General features: G+C 45.6%; 1 protein-coding gene and 2 long non-coding RNA genes across 3 annotated transcripts in view; 2 read left to right on the top strand and 1 right to left on the bottom strand.

Annotated features, from left to right (window-relative positions):
• Cdrt4 (CMT1A duplicated region transcript 4) overlaps positions 1-3,678 on the top strand; it is a 41,903-nt gene extending 38,225 nt beyond the window's left edge. The window contains exon 2 of the mRNA NM_025496.1: positions 3,145-3,678. Within this exon, the coding sequence (NP_079772.1) occupies positions 3,145-3,596 (452 nt within the window). The 3' untranslated portion in view covers positions 3,597-3,678. The remainder of the gene's footprint in view (positions 1-3,144) is intronic.
• Positions 1,036-14,717, bottom strand: Cdrt4os1 (CMT1A duplicated region transcript 4, opposite strand 1). The gene is made up of 3 exons (NR_126547.1): positions 14,512-14,717; positions 12,688-12,820; positions 1,036-1,811 (listed from the first exon to the last, which is right to left on the bottom strand). It is a non-coding gene; the product is annotated as a CMT1A duplicated region transcript 4, opposite strand 1 (long non-coding RNA).
• Gm46284 lies at positions 4,909-10,723 on the top strand. The gene is made up of 2 exons (XR_001780234.1): positions 4,909-8,551; positions 8,689-10,723. It is a non-coding gene; the product is annotated as a predicted gene, 46284 (long non-coding RNA).
• Positions 14,718-22,664: the final 7,947 nt, after the last annotated feature.

The raw sequence follows: 22,664 nt of genomic DNA on the forward strand, positions 1-22,664 counted from the left end.
ACTTACTGAAAATCATCTTCAGCATGCTTTCATGGGGCTTTGGCAGGTAAAGGCTGAAATATTCCACGACTCTTTTAAATACTTAGAGGCCATAGAGATGGAAAAACAGTAATAAATAATACATGGAGGAGTGATGGTTCAGCCTGTACACTTCTTGCTATGCAAGTGTAAGAACTTAAATTTTATCTCTGGCATCTGCTTGCTTGGACAAGCTCTCCAGCTAGATAGGCCTATGAGGTTGCGAACCATTGACTGTGGTCCCCCCCCCCCCCCAAATCATCCACATTCATGAGCACATGGAACAATTTGACTTTCTGGTTTCAGCCTGTCTTCAGCCTGTCCTTGGGCCACTCTAGGTAAATCCTGGCGGTTGTCTGGCCATCTCTGCCACTTATGTCCCCAGCTGCAGGCTGAGAAGCTCAAGTCAGAGGGTGAGACCTTGCCATACTTAAAGGAACCAGACAATACCTGGAGCCTTCAGGGTCTGCCCAGGACTCAGACTGTAAATCCAGGAGATCTGAAAGCAGGGCCCTGAAGAGCCACTCATGGCAACCCAAGGAGCTGGAGCAAGGCCACACAGCAGGCATTAGGACTCATCCAGTTCTCCTGTGAGGGACAGACCACAGGACTTAGGATCCCCAGAGTGGCTACTGATCACTTGTCAGATCAGCATGAGGAGGCCCTGGCTTTCCAGTTTTCCCAAAGCCATTTGCATCTGTGATATAAAGAAAGCTGTAGCAATGAGAGAGAACTGGAGCAGAAGCCTACAGGAGGAGTTGGGGGATGGGAAGAGGGACCTGCTCTTGAGCTGACAGAGAGCACAACATGTTTAGCAGACTCCATGGATACTGCTTGCTGTGCTTCAGTCATGGTCACGTCAACGTCTACCCTGCAAGATCTTGGCACTTGCCTTGAGGATACAATGAGGGGACATGGAGAGGTGACATCCAAGTCTGTACTTGGAGCATCCATAAGTCTTTCTTAATGAGAGGTGATGTCACGTGTCTTCTTCAGGCAGTGGAATACATGACCTTTGCAGGGGTTTGGAACCCTTCTTCAGCACATTCTTTATTGACAGATCTGACCCCAGACAAACTCCAGCTTCTCAATGTCCCCAAGGCAGCACAGCTGTCTACAATAGTTCCTATTCCCTAGAGGACTTTTCCCAAGACACCCATGAAGGCCTGAAACAGTGGCTAGCACTAAACTTTCTATCTCCTATGTTTTCCCCTATGTATGAGTATCCATGATGAGGTTTGATTTAAAGTTAAGCTTGCTGAGATTAGCAATAGTAGTAACTAATAATATAGTAGGATATGAGAAAAGCATTAGTTAGTTATTTCTGGAACGTTCTCCTTTATCTTTTCAGGTAACTGGAATCATGGGAAGTAACACAAGGGTTTAGGAGCTACCTCTCTTGACCACCAGTTACCATGTTTGTTTGAACTCAGGTTAGAGATGGCAAGATGAATTTGTTGAATTCTTCTGCCTCATAAACTCCCACTGAAATGACCTAAGGCTATAAAACCAGGGAAAGGATTCACTACCAGAGAAAATGGGGACAGTGCCAGATGCAGAGGAGGTGCTTGACATTTCTGGAACACAGAGTGCTACTGGGATGAGAGAAGGGCCTGCCATGCCCCTAACTCGATAATGGCAAAGGGCCAAGCAAACGGGCAGGTAGACTTCTCACCAAGCTCCCCACGGTGGTCTCAGATGTCAGAACTTCTGAGCAGTAGCCAGAGGAAAGAACGTGTTCAGTTTAGGCCCACCGTTAGAATGCTGTACAAGCTTACCAGCTGCAATTCTGTCTGTTGAAGAGAGAGAATGTCTGCATCATAAGATGTAATAAAGACTTGAGACAAGTTACACATCTAGAGAAATAGCTGGAAAGTAATAGCTGTCCTTTAACAATTACTGCCTGTCACAGACTGCTAAGGTTTTGGAACAAATATATTGCTAATATTCAAGGAAGCTTTCAGAACATAGACTCATTCTAACAAGACAATGCCTCTAACGAGGCAACTGGAGTTCATAAAGGGCGAGGCACTTGTTCAAGGTTCATCCTCTTTTGGGTATAGTAGACCGATGCTCTAAGTCTTAAACCTACTTTGCTAGTGCTTCTGATTTGGTTGTTTTTATTTTGTTTTAGTTTATCTTGTTTTGTTTTGTTTTGTTTTGTTTTGTTTTGTTTTGGCAGTGTCTCGTATATCTCAGGACAGACTCCAACTTCTGATTTTCCTGTCTTGACTAAGTTATACATTTAAGCCTCCACACTCAGCTAACACTTCTCTTTTTAGCAGTGCTGGGTCTCAAACATGGGCCTCATACATGCCGGGGAAGCATTACACCAGTGAACTCTAGTCCTCTAAGCTATATTCTTCCAAGCTGTAATATATCATTAACAGTATGTATGCAGGTAGTTACAAAGCCTTGAACACAATCAATGGTCCATCCAAAACACTTAAAAACCTGCCACTGTCTTTTACATAGTACAGTATAATAACCAGTCATACAGCTTTGGTTGTGTTAGATTTTTGTTATGTAGAGGTAATTTTGAAGCACAAGGGAGGATATACTTAGTTTCTATAGAAACACTACATCTTGGTTTTCCTACTTAAAAAAAAAATTTTTAGAAACAGCCTATGTAGCTCAGGCTGCCCCCAAACTTGTAATCCACCTGCCTCAGCCTCCTGAGTTATTATATATTACAGGTACGAGCCTCCATGCCCACCATATCTTTCAATAAAGAGCTTACACATGCATAGAGTTTGGTGATTGTAGGTAGAAGTCCCTGGAGTGAACCTTCTGTAACTACTCAAGGACCACCATGTTACAGGCTTTCAGCAACTTCTAAGCAGTTCACTGAGGACAATAGAGTTTGGGCCTTAAGCCACTTGAAAGTGACCCCGCACACACACACACACACACACACACACACACACACACACACACACACACACAGCATTCTGCTGCTCTTTAGTCAATATAGTCTGTAGAATATTATTCTGTTTGGGATTGGATTTTACTTCTACTAGATACCGGGGGAAGACTTCAAACTATGGTCCCAGCCCCCTGGTGTTCCGTGATAACGTGGATTACCGAGCATTCGAATGCTTCTAAACCACTGCATTTCTCTTCCAGCAAGACTCACGGAAAACATTGGACTCCCTCTGATACTGCTTGAAAAACACAACCCGTGGCCAGCCTACGTCGCTTACATCTCCCCGGCAGTAACCCGAATCACCGAAAAAGGCTGGGCCAGGGACCTAGAGTACATTTATGCTGCTGAGAAAAACGGCAAGCCAGTAAAGCGCAGCAAACATAGTGCCGTGCTGCTGAAGAGGAGGAAGCCGTCCAAGCCCTCAGAACTCATGCTGAAAGAGACCCTGTCAGAGACCATGCTACCCACGTGGGAATGCTCCACCATATATGTGAGTCCCACATTTGTCCCAGAACCTGCACAACTCCAAATGGATGTCAGAGAGGGGCCCACATCAAACTACAACAAGATCATTTTCTCCAAGAGGCCTGCGATGAGGAAACTTCCATTTGGCTTACTACAGGCCAGCAAGGAGATGCATACCAAAGATTAGCAAAGAGCCCTGTAGCCATCACCTGAGAATAACAACAGTTACTCTCCATTTGCTACAAATTACATCATGTCCTTGAAACTTGAAGTTGTTCTTGTTTATACAGAGGTTGTCAGACAGAGATGTTATCAGAAAGTGGTCTGGGGGAGTATTTGGATAGACAACCCCAACACTGGAGTCTGTTGAAGTGGGACAGCTATAGATTCTGAGGGTCTAACTGTAGGCATGTTTATCCACATCCAGACAGCAGACAGAAACCACAGCAGTGACTTTAGCAGTCATAACTTAAAAGGCTCTTTAACCAGGCAACTTAAGAGGGCAGAAAGGTAAAAGAAACCAGTTACCAACAGAGGGTCGCCCCTGTGTGAAACCAGTTCTGTTCCTGGATGTATTGAGTGTTAGATGTTTGAAGAAGGGAGATATGGGATGAAGCTCAGACTTCCTGAGGTGGGGACTGGGTGTGCTCAACTTGTACTGCTGCCGACTCAGTGATGAGAAGAGCCCTGAGAAGAGCCCCTGAGGGAACACATCCTCCCCTCTGAGAAGGGGGTCTCTGTTCACCTGGCACCACTGAGACACATCTGTGAGGCTGGTTCAGTTGAGTGTTAGAAACTCAAAAACTGGGTTCAAATGGTCCTGGAAGGCCTTGCCCCTGGCTGGCTGACAGAAAGGGATCTAAGGGAAGCTGACAGAGGCAGAATGGAGTCAGCAGAAACCAACAGGATGCAGCTAGTGAGTTTCTTCATCCCCTCTAACCAGGCAGACTCTTGCTAGTGTGTCCTCTGTGGACAGGGTTTCAGGGGCATAAGAAGAGATGTGGTTGGCTGATTTCCAACCCTAGCATCTCCCAGGCATATCTAGCACAAAGTAGAGGATGATTTTTTGAAGCCAACAGAAAATTAGCTCAGTAACCACCAGTGTGATGCTCGCTGTGGCACCTGAATCTGGCATTGGAGAGCTCCCCAACCCCCTTAGAGGTTGTGATGGTTTGAATGTGCTTGGCCCAGAGAGTGGCACTACTAGGTAGGATGTGTGGCCTTGTAGAGTAGGTATAGTCTTGTTGGAGGAAGTGTGTCACTGTTGAGGTGGGCTCTGAGACCTTCCTTCTAACTTTCTGGAAGTTGGTCTTTTCCTAGCTGCCTTCAGTACGAGAGTTAGAACTCTCAACTCCTGCAGTGCTATGCCTGCCTGGATGCTGCCATTCCTCCTGCCATAATGATAATGGACTGAACCTCTGAATTCGTAAGCCAACCCCAATTAAAATTTGTCCTTATAAGAATTGCCTTGATCATGGTGTCTGTCCACAGCAGTAAAACCCTAACTAAGAGTTTGGTTCCTGGAGTGGGGTATTGCTGTGATAGGCCTGACCACATTTCTCTTTGGAAGTCTAGGTTGGGATACTGGGGTCTGGCCATTTAGGGGCTTGAGCATCTCTTGCTATATTTCCAAGAAGAATTGTCCCAGGAAAGTGACTGCTGGGCAGGACTAGCTGGACATGTAAGAAATTTGTTGGTTATTGGTTGGAAGATGATCCTTAGCCTCAGTGACTTACAGTGTCCAATGCTTTGATGTGTCAACTGGTTCAGACTTTCCCAAGGGTTATGAGGACATGGACCAATGGGTCCATCTCTCCAAAGGATGCTGTGACTAAAGTCCTGGAGGTCCTGGAGTACCAAGACAAAGAGGAAGAGCTGCCTTTGATTTCACAGCCCACTAGCACACAGGTCCCATTACCCTAGGTATAGCCCTGAAATCTTGAGGTCTAGGAAAGCCCAGATCATACTTGTTGGGATTAACTTTGTTCATCTCTGATGTTTCCAGAAATAAGCATGGAGCCTTTCCAGGACCCTGACAACCATCTGGAGCAGTCAGGGCATGCATGAAGTGGAATGTGGATTATTTCCACGTAACCTCATCTGCTTGTTCAAACCAGGGAGGCCTGGAGTATCTCAGGTTACTCTGAGCACAGTTAATGGCAATCTTGAAGAAGGAACTGGCTTTCTTTGATGTCTCACAGTCTATAGCCACCTCTTATTTATCTCCTCCCTGTGTGCTGTGTTTTGCTTAGCAGAGTTGCTGCAGTGGTTCTTGTTGCTTTTGTAGTCTGTGTAAGAATCAGAACGCACACTTTCTTAGCCTATCTGTGTTGCTGGTAACTAAGGCCACATTCTGACACATTTCATTCAGATTTCATACAGATTCCTTGGCTTCCTGTGCACAATATGATATTGACCATTTGCAAATTCCGGGGTGGGGTGGGGCAGACAGTTGACCTTTAACCTCCACAAGCTGCTGATCGGATTTGCTTTGGACATCAAGCGGTTCTGCGTTCTGGAGTTTCCTTAGCTGTGGCCTGGGGGGAACATCTTAATGGAGATTAGGCCTGCCCCAATGAGAAGAGGCTGCAAGAATCTGCAGGGAAACTTCCAGAGCAGAGGTTCTGGTAGAGGTGTATACATTTGGGGGTTGCCTGAGCTCTCTAACTGGAACGAGAGATAGAGATGGGACCTGAGCGGATAGAGTAGATACTTTGTGAGCCATGCTGAAATGAAGTGGACGGAGCATGCCCAGTGTGCCTTTTAGTTTTTGCAGTCCAGGGTCCTTATGCAGGAGGGTTAATGTCACACAGTTATACAGCTTCCTCCTTTAGGATGTGCAGAACACAGCGAGCTCCTGAGCCAGAGGATTTCTGGGTCTTGTCAGGGCTCCTTCAAGGTAGCTAAGCAAACATGGGAAATAGAGGAGCCAGCATAGGGAAGAAACCTGCCCCCTGCACTGTTACTGACCATGCATCTGTGGAGATAAAGAACAAGGCTTAAATGCCCTAGCCCTCCAGCTGCTCCCTGTGTGAGTCAGCAACTGTAACAAAAAGATTACAAAGTGCTCTCTAAGCTTTGTCCAAGCCAACAGGGCCTTCTCCACCACTTGGTTCTGGCTTTAAGTTAGTTCCCACCCCTAGACTCTTAAGGAATCTGTTTGTTTGTACAGACCAAAGGACACTTTTTTTTTTTTTTTTTTTTTTAGAGCTTTCAAGTTATTTGTGGCAGATAGAGCACAGACTGAGAAAGCCACGGAAGGGCTGTGGGGGAGGGGGAAGGAGACAGATTTGATGGAAACTCAAAGCTGACTTTCTGTTTGTTGAAACACCTCTTCCTACTTCTTACCCCTCTCTGGCTCATATCTCTTTTATCTGGGACCCAGGGCCTTAGCCAACTACTTGGAAATCACAGGCTGACATTGCTAGATCTCTAGGGGGCATGGTTGGGTTTTTGGGAAGAGCCAGGAGGCAATATAGAACACCTGTATTGTGTCCGCACAGGGCCCTGACACTTGGCACACACTGTAGGGTGCTTGGCCACGTACTGCAGACATGGAACAAGAGGCAAATTAACTATGAAATTATGTTGCTTCCCGTAAAGGTTACAGACTACACTTGGAATTTCATCACCCCGTATTCTATGCCACCCCACACTCTGTACCTCACTCTAAGCATGGCTGACTTTTCCATGTAGAGCCTCCTTGTGGGTACACAAACTGAGTGTAGGTGGTATGACCTTGACTTTATATTCCAGAGGCAGTGAACATTCCCTCCCCACCTCTGGCATTTCTAGGTGGTTCTTTTACTGACTCATGCGCTTCCTGTCTCCATTCAACCTTTCAGCGACCCAGAGCGGCCCAACCCATTCTTTTCAGTAGAGAGAGGGACCTGAGATGTCGCAGGATTTCAGACAAGTTGGGAACTTGACTCCTGGCACTGTTTCTGCACATGGGCCAAGTGGGCAGATATTTTTTGTAGAGAACAGTCAGTTTGAGAGCCAGCAGCAGCTGGAGGGAAGTTGGTCTGAGTGTGGCTGACTCTTTATTTATACTTTTGCACACTGGAACCTGTGCATATTCACTTTACTGTTTAGAATCCTGAGACAAGCTTACTTTGGTAAGTGGGTGATAGTGGAAGTAAGAGAGCCTTGGTTGGTCCTCAAGTAGTTCAGTACCGAGTGTGGGGGTCACTTTTGAACTCAATACTTTGCCTGCTCTCAGATCACCTCAAATTTCTATCGGTGATAGTTCTGCTGGGTTTGGTCTGCAATTGCTGAGCCCAGGGTATATTGTTAAGCAGCTTTCCCCGAAACTCTTCTTCATGTGGTCAGATTGCTCTGTGCCTGTGGTCCCGTAGGTATTGAACAAGTCTGGCCACATTCTCCTGTGTTCCCTGGAGTGTGGTATGTGTACTGGGCCAGAATTGGTGCTCAAATATTGAGTAGGGAGTTTTTAAGAGCAAGCTCTAAGACTCAAAACAGAAAGTACCAAGAAGAGACTACTTCAGTGACAAGAGGTTAGTAAACACACATTTTTTTTTTTTTTTTTTTTGTAGGTGGGAATAGGCTGCCTTGCCGTAAACTCTACTCCTAGTCTTAATTCTATTATCTAAATAAGAATAATGGACACCTTTTATGTACTTTTTCTTTTAAGGTACTGGGAAAACAGAAGGAACATGAGACACAAAGTCATACATAAAACACATGGTTAGTCTGTCCCTTTAAAAAAACCTTTCAAGCCTTCATGAGGAGATTCCAAGCTTATTTTTCTTTCTCTAGCCTTTATCAGAAGGGACATAATTCCACAGCCCTAATGCAGCATGCTGACAGGCATCCTGCAAGTGCACACCAAGTGCTTGCTTGTGCCAGGCAGCGTGCCAGGGCCTTGGGTGGACATGGCAGACATGCAATTCTATTTTTGTGGTAGAGACAGACACTGGACACGCATACGGTCCGGGCAGCATAAGGAGTGCTTTGCAGAAGCAGGGGGCACTGTAAGAGTGGATTTGCCGAGGGCTCATGACCTCCCTTCCTCATGCAGAGGGGATGATGGGAGGAGGCAGGATTAGTCTCAGGACAGCTGCTCATAAAAGAGAGTGAGGTCATGTTGAAGCTGTGGCCAAATTGAATTTTCGTGGCTGGGTGAGTTTTTAAAACTTTGCAGAGCTGTCTTCAGTTTATATTCAGCCCCGGTTTCCGTGTTTGTTTCTGTAGCACCATGGAGCCGATCCCTAGTTCAGGCTGGCTTTTGGTGACAGCATCTCCCTTTCTGGTCCTAGTGACAACACGGAAGAAGTGCCAAGCGTTTGCCTGGTGGTCTGTCCTGGACAACTGGGCTGGACATTGACAAAGGAGACCTTGAGGACTCTTGAGCGTTCATGCCAGACCTGGGCAGGTGCCAGACCCCAGCCTCCAGCAGCCTTCAGATTCCAACCTCCATTTCCCTAGCTCTCTCATGCAGAAATGCCAGTTCTGGCCTTCATGTTTTCTCCCCGCAGCCTGCTTACTTTCCCAGATCTCTGTAGTGAGGGCATGGGCTGCATTTTAATCTTGACATTACTCTTTATTGTCATGGTTCTTTCCTTTTCCTCTGTCCCTTCCTCTCTTTCCTTTCTTCTTTCCCTTCCTCCTTATCTACTTCCTGCTTCCCCTTCATTCCCTTTTCTCTTTTTTCATTACCTTTTGATCTCCATTGGTGTGTGGGTGTGATTGATTGATTGCAAAATAAAATGATGCTGCTTGTAAGTAGCTGGTTTTCTTACAACCTGTGAATACAGATTCTGACCTCTGCAAACTTTCGGAGGGCATGCTCTTTTCATATGCAGTTATCAGGAGTAGGAGTCTTCATCCCAAGGACAGTGGGAAGTTCCCAAGCCTTTCCTGAAAAACTCTGAGGGATGCTTGCATAGTCCACAAAATTGTCTCGATGGCCACGTGTCAACCTGGCCACCAGTATCATCCCAGAAAAAGAATTATCTTCCTTTACTTTGACATAGCCATTGGGGCTCTTGCAGACTCCCAAAGCATAGCGCTGTGTAGGGCATAAAAGCCAAACCTTGAAGGCTTAGGGAGAAGAGCAGCAGAATGCTAGTTGCTGCACGACAGGGTGACTTTCAGGGGCCCACAACCTAAGCTTGATTTCTGTTCTGTACTGAAGGCCAGCTCCACTTTGAACATGGATCAGTACAGTACCCTGCAGTGCCTCTGTTAATCCTAGAGACAAAGCCTCCTGCAGCCCACTTTCTCCTACCAATAGCTTCCTGATTCTCTCCATCACAGACACAATGGCACTGGTAACACTGTCACTTTATTCTTCTGTTGTGTCTAGTTCTGTGGCCCGGAAAAGACAATGACAACATTCAGCAGGGTACTTCCTATTGCCTGCCTTGCCCCATCTAGCATAACAGAACAGCCAAGGCTTCATATCAGCTGAGCAGAGCAAAGGACTCTAACCTGGTCCTCTATCTACTTTATATCATGTCTAGATTATAAATATGACAAAGTGAAGATTATGTAAATGTTATTCTTCTGTGTGGTTGATGAATAATGACAATAAAAAGCTCTGTGTGTTCAATACTTTTTAAAACGTTCTTTAAAAATATTGTCAATCAAGTTTGTTGACTCTGGACACAGTACCTATGGATATGGAGGACTCTGCTTATATGGAAGGATACACAATATGTATAACTTTCTCACTTGTTGCCAGTACTGAAGGACAGCTACTGAGGGAAACCTGCTCTGAGATTCAGAGACCTACTGAAACACGCTACAACTCCCACAAGTAAAGAAAAGACGCCATCCTCCTAGACCTCAGCCTTTTTCAGTTAGATGCATGATCTCACAACATGGGTGCCATGATCTTCCCAATTCCAAAATCCTCACTCTGGATCCTCCTTAAGTTGGCAGATCACAGCCCCTCTGAAGAGGGCATGGTGCAGCCACCACCCAGGACACGTGCCCAGCAAGCAGCCATGGAATTCTGACCTGATTAGAAGTAGAACTCGCAGATATCAGTGTTGGCAGCTGTGGGGATGCTCCATGCAACTTGAAACATAGTGAACTGGCAGATTTGGGCTGCAGGCCCATGTGGGTGTGGGTGTGGGTGTGGGTGTGGGTGTCTCCCACCTTGAGGCTCAGGACTGACAAGGGAGTTGGATAAGGTGAATCGTGGGGCTACTGAGGCAGGGCTCTAGTTGAGACGTATCTGTTTCACATATCACTGTTTCGTATCAGAGTTCTGAATTGGACTGAACTAAAGGGATTTTGGTCATGAGCTGAAAATTGTTTCAATAAACATACACATTTACAGTGACATGAAGTAGGTGATGCGTTGTATAATCACCACATCGGCAGCTATGCCGGGACCTCTGAAAGGAGACACTTTTTCCCTTGGTGTGGAAGGGTAAGAAAGATTCTGTCTGGTGCGTGTGCCCAATGGAGACATTACACTTAGAAGAGCAGCACTGTGGGGCTGGAGAGATGACTCAGCAGTTAATAGCGTCGGATGCTCTTTGAGAATGCAGGTTAGATTTCCAGCAGTCACGTGGTGGCTTCCGACAGCAACCCTAGCTAACAACTCTGCAACTATGAGGTTCTCTTAGCTCAGTGTGTTGGCCACTATTTTGTAGCTGTGACAAAATAGCTTTCCAAGCTTAGAGGAGAATGCCCATGGTTTCAGAGGTCTCAGTACACAGAGGGCTGTTTTCCTTGCTTCTCTGAGTCTGAGGAAGCTCATTAGTTACCTTGTGGTGGCCAAGAGTCAGAAAGAGGGAAGGGAAGAGGGGAGAGAGACATTCTTCCCAGGCACAGAGCAATGACTCACTCCTTTCAACCAGGCCAGTCAACTGGGAACTCATCAATAGCTTCACCTATTGATGAGCTGAGTATCCTCATGGTCTCTGCAGCACTTGGGACAGGGGGACCAAGCCTTCAACATGGGAGCCTTTGGGCACATTCCAGCTTCAGTCCATTACAGAACCACTCAGAGAAGTTGCTACCATTGGAAACGGAGTGTTTAGCTGGTCCATGCTGGTGCATACCTATAATCACAGCATATGAGAGGCAGAGTCAGGCAGATCTCTGTCAAACCCAACCTAGTCTACAGAGTGAGTTCCAGGACAGTCAGTACTACGAGGAGAAACCCTGTCTTGAAAAACAAAACAAACACAAAACAAAGAAGGAAAAGAAACAGTGTCTCAAGCACCCTAACCTCGGTAATTTGTTCTGCAGCGGCAGCGGCAAGGGAAGACAGGTAGGAGGTACAGTCAGCTCATTTGAGGAACAGATGTGAGCAACAAGTGAATATGCTTGCTGAAACAAAGAAACAGGTTGGGCGATGGCTCAGTCAGCAAAATGCCTGGATGCAAGCGCCGATCTCCAGAGACATGCATCTGAAACCTCGGGCTGCTTAGAGTGTGGATGCGAGGACAAGTGGATCTTCCGAGCTCATTGGCTAGCCAGCCTAGCCCAGGGATGGGCTCCAGGTCCAATGAGAGAGGTCACAAAAACCAAAGTAGAGTCTTAGGTAGACCCTTTCCCATTGGATGGCTCCACATCACATCGTGTATATGGGTAGCACTCTGATTATTGGTAACAAAAAAGAAGGGATATAGTTGGAAGGTTGATGGGGTCGGGGATACTAGTGGGTGTTGGAGGGAGAGATGATGCTAGACGGACATGATCAAAATAGAAAAGTATGAAAAATTCAAAGAATTTGAATCTCAAGAATATGAGAGATGCCTGCCTCTGGCCTCTATAGACACTGACACATGTGTGCACATGCACCCATGTGAACACACACACACACATACACACACACACATGCCCAGTAAATAGAATACAGAATCCCCAACCTGCCTCCCCTGAGCCATATTCAGCTTCCTAAAAGCTACTTTCATTAATGGGTCAGTGTACACATTTTGGGATGTGCTCTTAGTCTACTTGCAGAACTCTAAGATTACTTCACATGTCCTTTGAGGTGAAAGACCAACCAACAACCAGCCGGCCTCTCCACCTCTCTTTTACCTCTCTCAGCTCCCTTCCAGTAGCTCTGCCCGAGCCCCCGTGACCTTGCTGAGCCTCACCCACACCAACAAGCTCCCTCCTCACGCTTCCCTACCTGCCCTCCTCCTCACTGGAATCTCTCTCTCCAGCTGCCTGGTTCTCTTGCCTACTCTCTATGTCTCTGCTCATGTGTGCTGCTATTTCCTGAGTGTCTTTTCTAAGGTGCCTACCTTCTTACTCCATACCCCTCCCCCCCTGCGCGCGCACACACATACCTCTGTACCGCACGGCACAGCAGAGATTCCACCTTCTGTTGACCGTTGTTCTCCTTCACTGAATGAAGCTTTACCAGAGCAGAGCGTTTGTCTATTTTGTTCACTGTTGTGTCCGTACTGCGTGGAACAGTGCCTGCCACACAGTGGTTGCTTAGTAAAGTGTAGACCGATGAACACACACATGACCCTCACCCATCCACATACTAACATATTCTATAATACAGGGTCCTGCTCTTGCTTTTCCAAACTCTCTGAGATCTCAGAACTTGTTGCTTGTGGAACGTCATCTTATTCTTCCAAATGTCTGTTAAGGGTATAATGGTGTTAGTGTTTAACTATTAGGCCTCTTGATGATATTTGGATATCAGTTCCCTAGCCATCGTGAACAGTGCAGTAGAGTGCCCTAGAGCCTGCCTGGCCTCCTTCCTTCCTCTTGTGCAGCAGAAGGACCCTGTGTGCTACATCCACTCCAGTAGTGACTTGCTTGGCAGGCCTAAAGGCCTGGAAGCAGTCATGAGGCAGAGAGTTTCATGGAAACTTAGCCTCCTGGAACCTTGGCATTCCCATAGCTAGAATGCCCCAGATTTGTCCCTGTGATATTGTGGAGGGTCTTCCATGCTTTCTTACAGTATTTTACTGGATAAGAATTAGAAATCTCAGGGCAAGCTTAGCAAAGTATACTTAGAATCTTCACTACAGTCAGGCATTGCAAACTACATCACATATTAGAAGAAAGTTGGTGAATTCTTCTGACAAATGGAGATTCCCTACAGATACTTAAGAACAGCCAAGTTACTCTCATATGCAAGAATTTACCAAAGCCTAGGAAAAAGGGGGGCTGTGGTATTGCATTATTCAGGATAAGGTCTGCTCCAGCAGAATGCCCCTGGTGCTAGCTTTCACAAGGCTCAAAGAAGTAGCATAAATTGTGACTAGGGTGTGAAATCCTTACCTGACATTAGCTGACTCTACCCAGGGCTGTTTTATCTTTACTGTAAACATTGCCTGGTTCCTGCCAGTCCTTTGAAGTCATTCCTCTGTTTTGTGTCAGATACTTCAATGTACCTTGCCTGTTGTGATACCCTACTCCTTTGTTTTCTGTATTATATAAAACTGATGCTAACTTTGACAAAATTACATCCAGATACAGCACTCCCTGGTGTCCTGTCTGTTTGTTACCCCCCTTCTCGCCAACTCCTTGCCCACCTGTAACCAGAACCCCGAAATTTCTTCCGCAGGTGGAGGGAGGTGGATTGGGGCTGGCCCACAGCAGAAGATTTCCCACAGATTGAGGGGGGCCGACTGAGCCCAGTCCGTGGCACCTGTGTATACTAAGCAAATGCTTTGCCTGACCCTTTTGTTTTTTCATTTTTATTCTCCCCTTATTGTTTTGCTCATTAACATAATCGTCTTTTTTGACCTTGGCTTGAAGGTGATATCTACTTCTGATTCTGATCCCTGATTTGCCTGACAAAATGGGAACAAATCATGGCTGCAAACCCCCACCACAGTGGCCAAAGTCATGCCAGTCACTTGGCTTTCCTTGTCACCGTGGACCCTATCTACTAGAGCTGTGCACCTGAATAAAGCTTTCCTCTCTAATTGCTTCTGTTGGGTAATTTGTTACACTGAGGAGAAAAGAAACACAGAAAGTAACAACCTTCTTCCAGCCCTCAGTTGTCCCAGGCCACATCGCTGCGTAGGTATGATAGGAAGGGCCAAAATTTGAGCTTTCCAGCTTAGTAGTTTCAAAATACTATCTTTAAAATAGGAAGGAAGGAAGAAGAAAGGCAGAAAACGCAAATCAGAAGAAAGAACGTTCACCTTCATTTTCTTGGTGATTGGCTGCTCAGGGTACACTGGATAGGCTGTGGGGCCACCCTGTGGCCCAAGCTAGAGCCTATCCACTTCCTTTAGCTCTTCTGCATTGTCCAGGCTTCCTGTGGCCCTTGTGTACAGTGGGAGGTTGGTATGAGGTTAATGTTTGGAGTGGGTGAGTGTAGGAAACAAAAGCAGATCTTTACACATTTGTCCTTCTCTGCTTCTTTCTAATAGAATCTTGAAGTGTCCACGGAAACAGGCTCCCATTGTGTGTCTCTGACCAGGGCCTTCTGAGCTGCTTTGAGAGATCCGGGAAGTAAAACTTGGCTCCTTGGAGAAGCAACTACAAGAGAGCCTGACTCTCGGGGACCCTTTCCTGGGAGTCATTTGAGTCATGTATTGGATACCTGTTCCCCTCCTCCAAACATCTCTGTGTTTGAATTCTGATACCACAGGCACTACAGGTGCTTAAACTTTGTTTCTTGTCCAAGATGTGCCCAGTCAGCTCCAAACAACCAGTGGCAATGCACAGATCCTGGACCCTTGCCTCCTATTTTTAGAGACCATGCTGACATTCAAGGAAGGGTGGCTGTGAGCCTGGGAGCTCTTCCATTTGGGTGAATGAGCTATGAGTCCTGTTCAGAGGAGAAGAAAGTCACCTGCCCTCATCCCAGTGCCACCTCAGCATCCTCCCTGGGAGTTCAAGTGTCAATCACAGCTCCCAAGCATCTGCAGGACCTGCACCAGGAGCAAGCCTCTTGGCCTGTGGAATATCTTCAGGGGTTGTTGGTGTTTGCCTTCCTCGGTGGAGCAGCTGGAGGATCTTGGCTCCACCCACACACGCCCACCAGGGCATGGCTCCTGTCACCTGATATCTGCATCACAGGCCAGAGGCAATGAGAATTATGGCTGCGTTTACTGAGTAGCAGACACGGCTGTGGACCATGTGTATTACATCACAGACTCCGTGAGGCGGCTGTTTATATTATCCCCATTTTTATCACAGCCATGTGTAGGGATTCAGTGAGTCTAAAAAAGGTCTTTAGCTCACTGTAAAATCTCAAGAGTGTTGGCAATTGCACACATCAATCAGGGACATTATGTTAGTAGTTTAAAATTACCCACTCACTAGTGGAGTAGTCGCACTTCAGAAACTGGCCATCACTGCAGTTCAGGTGTTTGTGTGCATGTGTGCATGTGTGGGTGTTTTGTGCCCTCCTCACTTTTATAAAAATAAATTAAAATTGGCCTCTCTATTAAAATCAATGTACTTAAAGAGGAGACCCTTCCAAAACTCTTTGATAGAGGAGACATCTTTTTCTGTAGCTTGCTGTCACCATATGGATCATAAAATCCAAGGAGAGAAGAGTGGGCTGTGCCTGCAACAACCTTGGCAGGGAGGCAGGAATTGCAATGATGGACAAGAGGGCCGAAGAATGCTAAGGTGCTGCCTAGCAAGCCAGTGGGGTTTGGTATCCCTGGAAGTGGGTGCCTGTGTCCTGCCATAACACTTCTGACTAAATTCTCAAAGGGAGCTATAAAAAGTTCATGGCATCTCCAAGGGATGCTGGTGTGGGACAGCCACTGGGCAGACTGGACTAAGTTTGAGAGAACAGGTGTCTCCTTGGTTTCAGGTTTCAGTTCTGTGTGGACTTCCCTGTGGGGACTCTGGAAAGGTACCAGGAAGCTTTGCTATTTTGGGTAAGAAGACGTGGTGTGATGTACAAATACCCTATGTAGTCCATCCTTGCCCCACACAAATGCCTGCATGGAATGCCACACCAGTGCCATTGCCACAACTTTCACAACAAAGTTTTCTTAACATAGCCTAAAACCAAGGTCTGTGTTGTATGGAATGAAAGTCAAGTTAGCATTTGTGTGGACCAAATCAAAAACAAAGGAAAAATTATTTTGTGTGTTTGTCAAGCAATTGAATGTTTGTGGAAGGTTATCTATCTATCTATCTATCTATCTATCTATCTATCTATCTATCTATCTATCTATCCAATCTATCTAATCTATCATATATCTATAATCTGCCTCTATCTATCTATAATCTATCATATCTATCAACTACCATCCATATCTATTTATCATCTATCTGCTTACATATCATCCATCAATCAATCATATATCTGCTTATCATTCATCTATCTATCCATCTATTATCTATCTTATGGTACTGGTTTTGGAATATAGGGCCTTACACATAATGGCAAAATTCTCTACCTCTTAGATGCATAGTAATCCTGGATGGCTTGTTCATAGTTCTGGGGTTTGGTTACAGCTATAAGTTGGGCATTTAATCTAAAAGTCCCAAATCCATAAGATACCAACATTGGAAATGTTTTGCATGTTAACGTGACTCCACAGGCAGAAGACTCCATGCTTGACCTCATATGATAGACTACCATTAAAATACAAGTACATTAAAAATATTAGGCAGGGTGGGGGAAAAAGAGAGGAAGGAAGGAGGAAAGAAAGAAGAAAGAAAGAGGAATGTACACAAACGAGGCAACTTATAGAAGAGTTTATCATGTGCTTACAGAGCCTCCATGACCATCATGGAAGAAGGCGTGGCAGCAGGCAAGCAGGCATGGCACTGGAGCAGTAGCTAAACTTATATTTTGATCCACAAGCATGAGGCAGAGAGAACTAACTGGAAATGGCATGGGCTTTTGAAGTCTCAAAACCATTCCCCGGTGACACACCTCCTCCAACAAAGCCACACCTCCTAATCCTTCCCAAGAAATCCTGCCAACTGGGGACCAAGCAGTCAAAAACACAAACCGATGGTGGCCATTCTTATTTGAGCCATCAGGGTCCCATCCCTTAGATATATTATCCTAAATGCGACTGTTCCAAACTTACAGGAGATCTAAAATTAGAAGCATCAGTGACTCGAAGTGTAACTAGCATCATTGCTCACCCTCTATCGGCGATAGCTTTGCAGTCTCTTGGAGTGGGTGAGACAGTTTGGGACAAGGCTCAGACTGCATCCATTTCCCAACAAGCATACACTGAGAACTACAGTGTACTTCAAAGGAAGCCTTCCTGCTGGGGGTCTGCCAGAAGAACACATCAGAGAAGAGCCCAAGGCAGGTTAGGGTGGTGTACTTAGAAATACTCACTGGTAAGAAATGAACTGAATACCAAAGAAGTTGATAAATAGAGTGGTCTATAAAGAACAGGAGTTGGAAGAAAGATGGCAGTGACTTTACAGAGAGAAGATCAGTATATTTCCAGTGACGTTACAGAGAGATCAGTAGAGACAGAGCTCTCATATTTCCATGAATTAACTTTCAATGCACTTTTAATGAAGGGGACACCCCTGGACTGGGGTGAAGGCATACATTTTTTCAACCTACTTTTGATAAGGGTTCAACCTCTCCTCTAGCCCACCACCCAGCAGAGGTAGTGGAAGAAAAAAGTTATTAGGATATGGAAGAAGTTGAGCTGCTTAGCAATAGTTCTTTGGGGGTGAGTTCGATCTTCTTGGGCAGCAATTCAGTCCTGTAGCAAATATCAAATACGATTCAGCAGCTGCAGACCAGTCCTCTAGGCAGGCAGACACCAGGCACGAACCAGCAGCTACAGTCCAGTCCTTGCAGCAAGCAGACTCCAGGCACCTGTAGTTCAATCCTGAAGAAACCGCCAGATTTGCCAACTGGCCTGAGGCAAGGCTACTGAAGTGGCAAGCTGCCACAGGGGCCTCACTAACAGTTCATTGGTGAGTTTCTCTCAATAGTGGTGTTACCACAAGTTGAGTTCAACAACACTATGTAAGGTGAACCAATATATGCGTGTCATTAGTGAAGAACAATTAAGCAGAGCAAACCAAACCAATGCTCATTGCTGGTCCTCCACTATCTGTAGGGTCCTATTTATACTCCTTCATCAAGTGTCCTTCCATGTGTTTGCTACATCTAAACATCCTTTCACCCGTGTCTGCTTCAGGAAAACAGTCTTTCATGTGTCTGCTTTAGTAAGACATCCTTTCAGTTGTGTGCCCCAGCAAAGCATCATTTGACACAACTAACTTTCCAAAGAACTAGAAGTTTCCACTTCACTGGGGGGAGAAATGAAAAGTAATGCAACTGAACTGAAAATCCTCCAAGGGTGCCAGTATACTTATGACGGCCTCTCCAGAGCTGACAGAGGCAGGGCAGCCCAGAGCCCCTGCTAAGGTTGGGTGACCACAGACTCCTCACTGGAAGAAGGAGCTGAGTGCTGAGGAAACTGTAGACTTTGACCTGTTGGCTCCATGCCTCAGAAAGTACATGCTGTCCCCCAAGACCCTATTCAGAGTGACTGCCAGCAGTTGGCTGCTTGGGTACACCACTGACATGCAACCCGAGGCTTTGGAGTGCCCAGGCTTGGAGCCTTAGGTGTGCTGAGCAAGCCGGACACAGAATATCACCCCTCAGTCTTCACACTCATCAGAGCTGGGAGCAGGCTCAGAATTACAGACACCTCTCATGGGAGTCCAGAAGTTCTTTCATGGGATAATAATGTCCTGTCTTGATGACAACCAAAGGAGCCATTCAGTGAGTGTGCCTCAGAGGGGCTTTAACTGGGCTAGTGCCCAGATAGTTGGGGGTGGTGCCACCCCTGGGCAGGTTGTCCTGGGTTCTATAAGAAAGTAGGCTAAGCAAGCCACATGGAGCACGCAACATTTTTCCATGGTCTCTGCTTCAGTTTCTGCCTTCAGGTATTTGAGCTCCTTCTTTAGCTGCCTTCCATAATGAATTGCAAACTGTAAAATGAAATAATTTCCTCCCCAAGTTGCTTTTTGGTTGTGTTCTTTATCACAGCAATAACACTGCAAAGTGCAATATCTAGAAGTGGTAAATGTGCACAGAGATGTGTGTGAATTACAGGTAAATACCATGTCTTACAGAGGGGCTGAAACATTCATAGACTTTAGTGTCCTTAGGATATCTGTGAACTCATTCCTAAGGGACAGCAAGAGAATACTGTATGTTGAATGATTTTATATGCACGGAAAACTCATTATCTATCTATCTATCTATCTATCTATCTATCTATCTATCTATCTATCATATGTGTATTTACTTTTCGTAATTATGGAACTTTTCTGTCAAAGCAATATGTAGACAGTGGTCATACTGAATGGGTGAAAGATGGGTACCTGTGTTTGGGGCTGAGGGTGGGGTGGGGTGGGATAGGGTGCTGCTGTGTGCCAAAGGGCCACTTGCCTTCACTCCATTTCCCTCTCCCCTTTCCTTGGAGACAGCTACAAGCAACTATATGAGGCTGGACATGTGTGAAGAGAAGGGACAGATTCCCCCAGGAGTGACCTCTAAGGTGGCAGCTGTGAAAATGAAGTTGAACCCAGGCTCCATGAGGGTCCATTGCTTCCCCAAATTTGTATGCTCATGTCCTAACCCCTTGTATGTCAGAATGTAACCAGATTTGGAGATAGGGTCTTTATAGTGACAACCATGTCAAATGTGATCATCAGGGTGGGCCCTAAGCTGGTGTAACTAACAGGAAGGGGGAGCTTGGATGGGGAGGCAGAAGCCCAGGGAAAACAGCATGAGAATGTGGAGAAAGCTGTGCTTGTGTTAAGGGGAGGAACAAGGAGGAGACTCCTCAAGGTCCCTCGAGCAGCAGTTCTCAGCCTTTCACAGGGCTCACCTAAGACCATCGGAAAACACACAGATTTTATATTATGATTCATAACAGTTGTAAAATTACAGTTATGAAGTAGCAATGAAAATAATTTAACAGTTGGGCTCACAACGTATTAAAGGATTTCAGCCTCAGGAAGGTTGAGAACCACTGCCCCAGAGAAAATCCCTGCCAGCTGTCTTGATCTAGACTTCCAGCCTCTGGAACTATGGACTCAACAAACTCCGGCTAGAGTGTTTCTTCCTTTGTGGATCTCTGTACAGCAGCCTTAGGGAAACCTGGAATCAGGGCAGCAGATGATTTGAAGCACCTATCCAGAGTCTCTCAAGGAAGATGGTGGGAGCCCTTGGGGCCTCTGGGAAAAACGGATTTTGGCTGCTCCACAGTACTCAGCAAAGAAGAGATTGCTGCCAAGTTCTGCCTGGTGCTGCCTGGGGCTGTCCAGGGCTGCCCGGTTCTGTCTGGATTCTGCCCAGGGGTTATCACTTTATCTTCTAAGCCAACTGGATTTCCAATCTAGCAAAGGAGGAGAATTCCTGAACTGGCTAAGTTTGGGCCTTCTAATTTTAGAGGTAGGTCTCACATCCCAGGTAATCTATCCCAATGAGGTATATAGCACCGAATCCTAAATCTTGGAGAGGAATATAACTGTTTACTGAACGTTTTCCAGAAGCCAAGTGTGTGGGATGTTGAAGTTCCTGATTAATGTGGCCTGCTCTTCTCTCCACTTCTCCATGTCTGCCTGCTCAAGGACACAGCAGCTGTTCAAGCAGCTTTGTGCTGTGTCCTCCCTCCTTTTGAAAAAACAAACAAACAAACAAAAAGCCAACCCAACAACCCAGCTGTACTGACTTTCTCCGCTCTGCCACTTCCTTCCCCTCGTCTATTTCCCCCTCTCGGTAATATCATGTTCTTTCACATGGCCATGAATTTAGCTTCTCTTAGCCTTTTCTCTGGGCTAGTTATCCTGGTAAAAAAACAATAAATGCAGAGCCTAGAGTCAGTGGCCAGGTGGAAGTCTTCTTGCTTGTTCACTGTCAGTGAGCTAGCAGTAGTATCTGATTAACTATCTATCTATCTATCTACCAATCTGTCATCTATCTATCTATCTATCTATCTATCTATCTATCTATCTACCTATCTATCTATCTATCTATCTATCTATCTATCTACCAATCTGTCATCTATCTATCTATCTATCTATCTATCTATCTATCTATCTATCATCTATCTATCTATCTATCTATCTATCTATCTATCTATCTATCTATCTATCTATCTCTACCATCTATCCCTTCAGCTATCCATCCATCCACCCACCCACCCACCCAAATGCCTGACTATCTATTTTATCATATTACATCCATCTATTTATTGTCCAGCTCTTTAAAATTTCTAATGTTCTACAGTATGGTGGGATGTCTCCAGGGCCATATTAACCCATCACACATTTTCTGAAGAATGAGAAGAGAGGACCTCAACAGCTGCAAACAAAGTAATAGAGTGATGGGCACGCTAACTGCCTTGATTTTATCAGTACACATTGCATGCATATATTGAAATAGCACAATTTCTCCCACAGAAACATGCTACTATTACATGTTGGTTAAAAAGGAAAATCAGACCTAAAACTTTATAATTGGGGGGCTGTAGGTGGCTTGGCAGTTAAGAGCACATATTGCCGTTGCAGAGGAACTGGGGTGGGTCCCCAGTATTCACACGGTGGCTTGAAAACATCTTTAACTCCTGCTCTGGAGGCTACAGCATCCTCCTCTCACCTCCACAGGCACTGGACACCCATGTGGTACACAGTTAAAACACACCAGCACACAAAATATTTAAAAAGATGTATAGATTAAAATGGATACAAGTAGAGACTTGTACACATGCATGTATCTTCCCCCAGTCACACAGGACAATATAAAACCTACCCTTCTGTGGAGATCTCTCCTCGGCATAGGCCTGAGATGTTCATTCAGAGAAGCCAATCATTTGAATCAGAATTCTGAGCTCTCCAAACTACAGACAGAAACGAATCTCTTCCAGGGACTCCAGCTCCATCACAAGCTCCTCCCAGCTACATTGCTACCCCTTAAGATATTTTCAGTTTCAGATCCATTACATAGTTACTCCCCAAAATATGCATAGAGAAGCTGAAGGAAAAGAAGACTGACTCTGTTTCTTAGACATCATTGTTAACACTTTAGCATGACGCTTGTGGGCTTGCTTTACTGTGACACATCTACTGACCATACATTATATATTCAAGGATGGAATTAAAATTAGTGCATCACCAGATCCCTAAGGGCAGGTGTCCATGAAGTAAATCTTGGATAGCGTAAAACACTGAGGAGAAAGTTTTCTTAGGGATGGATGAATTATTTGGAACTATTTACAATGGTTTTCTTAGAGGGCTTGTAACCCAGCAGAGCATTGTTTCATCATCTGCCAACTCAGGCATACCTACTCTCTCTCTCTCTTTCATCTATCATCTATCTATC

The sequence above is a fragment of the Mus musculus genome, chromosome 11 (genome assembly GCF_000001635.26).
Source record: "Mus musculus strain C57BL/6J chromosome 11, GRCm38.p6 C57BL/6J".
Lineage (NCBI taxonomy): Eukaryota > Metazoa > Chordata > Mammalia > Rodentia > Muridae > Mus > Mus musculus.